At 34.4% G+C, this 5,126-nt stretch overlaps 1 protein-coding gene across 1 annotated transcript; it reads right to left on the bottom strand.

Annotated features, from left to right (window-relative positions):
- Positions 1-2,714: 2,714 nt before the first annotated feature.
- LOC122310133 (secreted RxLR effector protein 161-like) lies at positions 2,715-3,554 on the bottom strand. The gene is made up of 2 exons (XM_043124015.1): positions 2,901-3,554; positions 2,715-2,762 (listed from the first exon to the last, which is right to left on the bottom strand). Exons 1-2 carry the CDS (start codon positions 3,552-3,554, stop codon positions 2,715-2,717), a joined length of 702 nt encoding a protein of 233 aa, XP_042979949.1.
- Positions 3,555-5,126: the final 1,572 nt, after the last annotated feature.

The raw sequence follows: 5,126 nt of genomic DNA on the forward strand, positions 1-5,126 counted from the left end.
TAGTCTAATATTTATAGCATTTTTGGTCTATCACTAGATTAATTTATAAGTGAGTATACAATTGCGATTAACATCCGGCGTATCAAAAAACGCTGAGAATAATTATTCCTAGCATTTTTTGGGATTATTTGCGACTATTCGTGGCACTGCAAAAGACGTATTTTCTTGTAGTGACTATATAAACATGAAAAATGTTACATCTATAAACAAATCTTATAAAAATAAATTAATTATAAATTGATTTAGGTTTATGTGATATGTTAGATTTACTTTACAGTAAAAATAATTTTATAATCTAACATATAATATCAAAACAAATAAATTTGTAAATTTACTTTTGTATATAACCAAACTAATTTACTAATTTGGGGATGTCAATTTCTAGCTAGTTTTGATGGTTTGAGTTACGAAATAAAAAAGGCAGTAATAGCACGAGGGTATGAAACAAACTTCATCCAAAAAAATGAAAAAAGAAAATGGAGAGATATAGCAACTTCAACGCAAACCCTTGCTACTTTGAAGTGAATAATAATATTATACAGTGAATGGTATAATTTCGATCAAGAGGCCAGCAGGAACTGTATTATATAATTTATACGGGCATCCCTAACCTTAACCTTTCTGACAATAATGTCTATATATAAGAAGTACTGCATGCATGCCCACCTTGTTTTGCGAAGTGCTAATCAAATGCCATCAGGAGTTCCCCCAAACACTTCAGTAGAGAGCAGCTGGATGACCATTTCATTCAAAGACAGACGTCCGTGGACCTCAATGAAGTGATCAAGGGAACTCTCGGGGACATTTGATCATGTTGTTCTGCCACTTTCCATTTGTTTTGTTTGGTGAGTACGTAAGGAGGTTGGGGCACTCACTCAACAATTTATAGCAACAGAAGTACTGCCGGCCATATATCGATCATTTCTCATTTCCCTCTTTCATTTGGTCTTCTATATATATACAATACGCCTAAGCTGGGAATCAAAAGGAAACAACTCATGTAAGGGGTGGATGAAAGGTACGTAGCTGTAGCTTTAATGGAGGAAAAAAAAAAGTGAAATGAAAAAGAGGGATAATAGTGTACGTACGTAGTCAGGAGTGAACCTAGACGGCATCGGGGCTACATTAATTGAGGTTAGGGAATATGAAAGTGACATTTTGAGCGGTAACATTGAGGGGTTTAGTACAGATCTATATACTCTGCACCCATTCCTTTCCAGCTTTTTGCATCGATACAGAGCCACTAGTGACCGTAAAGTTTATGGCCACTCACCGAATGCGGTACCAGTATGTAATATTCTCTGTATAATATCCTGAAGCTGACCCATTAATATTATTTGTGGATACCCACCGATTGTTTGTGGAATGGTATGAGCCTTTTTATATTTCTTGGATCTAGACATGTATCAAACCCACCCTGTTTCTGGAACCGTCTGATGAATTTTGTTTTATTTTTTGTAAATCTACAGTACATGCATTACAGGTTTGGTTTGGATTTGGTTTGTATTATTTGGAATCGTTTGAGGAGATAATTTTATTTTGTAAATGTAGATGTGGATTACAGATTATTGATGGATTTGGTTTGATTTCATGTATAATGGGTATTATTATTATTATTATTATTATTATTATTATTATTATTATTTTGTACTAAAGTTGTAGAAATTGAAAGATCTTACATATTGTCTCTGGATTTTGTTTTCTCTCATGCACATGCGTATGGTCTATTTAATCATACTATATAAATTCATATATGTTCGAATGAGTGAGAAAAGAACAAAAGCATATCCACGAGGTTGTTGAGATTGAGGAAGACTAATATTGTTTGGTTATACAATTCAGATGAGATGAGATGAAATAAAATATTTTGCTAAAAATTAAATAAAATATTATTATAATATAATTTTTTAATATTAATTTTGTTTTAGAATTTGAAAAAGTTAAATTGTTTATTATATTTTGTGTAAAAATTTGTAAAAATTATAATGATTCTATGAGATGATATGTGATAGTTGTTAAATATTTTAACATGAATGTTAATAAACAGATCTTCGATTTTATATGATCTACAATAATAAACAGTAATAAATAAATACATACCTTTCTCCATTAGTTCGATGAAGAATTAGATCTGGCTATGAGGGAAGGATTACCCTAACAACTTTGCCTCACAAGTGTCTCACGATAGCAAAAGGCACTCTAATGTTGTAGGTGATAACCCTTTAACCCCTCAGTGCTATTTATAGATTTCTGACCATTAAGAAATCTCAGAGTTTGTATCTGACTATAATTAGAGATACAGAGTTTTAAGTTTATCTTTTAGGAGTTTTCTTATCCCGTTATCACTCATCTTTTATCTGATAAGTTTGAACTATTTCAAATTCTATTAAGATGGGTGTGTGAGACATAGAGTTTAAATAAAAACTCTTACATTCTCCCACTTGGCCCATACGCCCATAAAATAATATTTTTTGTTCATGAGTTTATTACAAGAAATTAACCATGCTGTGCAAATTCATTTCCTGAAACTTTCATAGATCAAAGTACATTACATGAGTTCTGTAATATCAATTTTAAATCAACTACTGATGCAAGCATGGCAGTCCTCTGTTATATAATCAACAAATTCCCTTCCATGTACCACAACACCAGCAACCAATTTTACATGATCTTTAATTGTGATAATTAAGGCTAATACCGTGATGCCTTGGGTTCTAATTCATGTCTGTTGCAGACATTATCTTTTCATCATTCCTCCAAACCTTTCAATATACAAATAAGTGGAAAGACAAGAAAACAGAAACAAATAAACCATAATAGATATCATTGAGTGTTCAAAATAAAATAAAACATTTACAAGCTCAATAACATGTTTACATCATAAGACCCATTCTGTCAACATGCTCTTTAAACTGCTTCGCTACTAAACCCTTCGTTAATGGATTTGCTATCCTAAGCGTGGTACTAATATGTTCTATGGACACTGTTTGTTTCTGTACTTCCTCCTTGACACTTAGGTATTTGAGCTCCATGTGTTTAGCACCTTTAGAATACCTATCATTTTTGGAGAAAAATACTGCAGAGGAATTATCATAATAAATTTTCAGCGGCCTTTCTATAAAGTCGACAACTCTAAGCCCTAAGATAAAGTTCCTCAGCCATAAACCATGCACTGTGGCCTCAAAGCATGCCACAAACTCAGCCTCCATTGTTGATGAAGGAGTGATAGTTTGCTTCATAATTTTCCATGAGATTGCTCCACCGACTAGTAGGAAAACATATCCTGAAGTAAATTTCCTACTATCAGAACAACCGGCAAAATCAGAGTTTGAGTATCCAGTTACCTCTAAGTTATCAGTTCTCCTAAAGGTAAGCTGGTAGTCCTTAGTTCCTTGCAGATATCGCAATACCCTCTTTGCTGCTTTCCAATGAGACATCCATGGGTTACTCTGGTAACGCCCAAGCATGCCAACTGCAAAACTAATGTTTAGTCTTGTGTAAATCTGTGGATATATCAAACTCCCCACAACTGAAGCATATGGGATTTTTGTCATCTCTTTACGTACATTGTGATAGGCTAAACTTATCACCTTTTGATATCGGAGTATCAAATGATGAGTAACTTTTCATGCGAAATCTCTCAAGAACTCTTTATATGTAACTTTTCTGAGACAATCCTAATAGTCCTTGTTTTCGATCCCGGAAGATTTCAATTCCAATTACAAAGAACACCTCACTCATATCTTGCATTTCAAATTTCTTAGATAGAAAACCCTTGGTTTCATAAAGTAAGCCAAGGTCACTACTAGCCAACAAGATATCATCAACATACAGGATCAAAAATATAAACTTACTCCTACTGACCTTTAGATATATACATCGATCAATGATGTTTTCTTAAATCCAAAGGCAGTAATGGTATCATTGAACTTTAAGTACCATTGTCGGGAAGCTTACTTAAGCTCGTATATTGATTCCTTAAGCCTACATACTAAGTGATCTTTGCCCTTTTTTGAGTAGCCCTCTGGCTGCTCCATGTAGACCACTTCATCCAAACTTCCATTTAGAAAGACTGTTTTCACATCCATCTGGTGTAATTCTAAATCAAAATGAGCCATTAATGCCATAATGATTTTGAAAGAGTTCGTTTTAGATACTGGAGAAAATGTCTTTTTGTAATCAATGCATTCTTTCTGGGTGAAACCCTTAGCAACAAGTCTGGCCTTATGTCGTTCAACGTTGCCTTTAGAGTCGTTTTTGGTCTTAAAGACCCATTTACACCCGACTCTTTTACACCCTTCAGGCAACTCAACAAGATCCCAAACTTGATTTTGATCTATGGATTTCAACTCTTCTTTCATGGCATCGATCCATTTACTAGAATCACATCTCTCTATAGCTTATGAAAACATTAGTGGATCTTCACTTGTCCCAATGTCAAATTCAGATTCTTGGAGATATACCATATAGTCTACTAAAATAGCAGGTCTTCGATCTCTCTGGGATCTACGTAAGACTATCTGTTCTGGTAACTCCGAACTTAGTTCATCAGTGATATTATCATTCTGAGATGGGTGATCATTTTCTTATTCCAATGTATTCATTGTGATGATCAATTAGAGGAACCATTATCTTTTCTAAGGATGTAGGTATAGGGACATCTACTCGTACTTCCTCAATGATCACATCTCTAGGTTCCATTTTTCCACTGATTTTGCCAAGTTCAATGAATTTGGCATTCCCTGTTTCCACTATTCTCGGACTATGATTAGGACAGTAAAGCTTATACCCTTTGGATCTCTCTGGGTAGCCAATAAAGTACTCACTTACTATTCTGGGATCCAATTTCTTTTCATGTGGGTTGTAAAGTCTCGCTTCTGCTGAGCAACCCCAAACATGCATGTGTCTTAAACTTGGTGTCCTAGCAGTCCAAAGTTCGAAAGGAATTTTTGGAACTAACTTACTAGGAACCTGGTTTAAGATATAAGTTGTTGTCTTAATGGCTTCACCCTACAATGATTTGGGTAAGGTAGAATTGCTTACCATACTTCTGATCATATTCAATAAAGTCCGATTACGCCTTTCAGCAACACCATTCTGCTGTGGCATCCATAGCATCGTGTACT

The sequence above is a fragment of the Carya illinoinensis genome, chromosome 5, assembly GCF_018687715.1.
Source record: "Carya illinoinensis cultivar Pawnee chromosome 5, C.illinoinensisPawnee_v1, whole genome shotgun sequence".
Classification (NCBI taxonomy): Eukaryota; Viridiplantae; Streptophyta; class Magnoliopsida; order Fagales; family Juglandaceae; genus Carya; species Carya illinoinensis.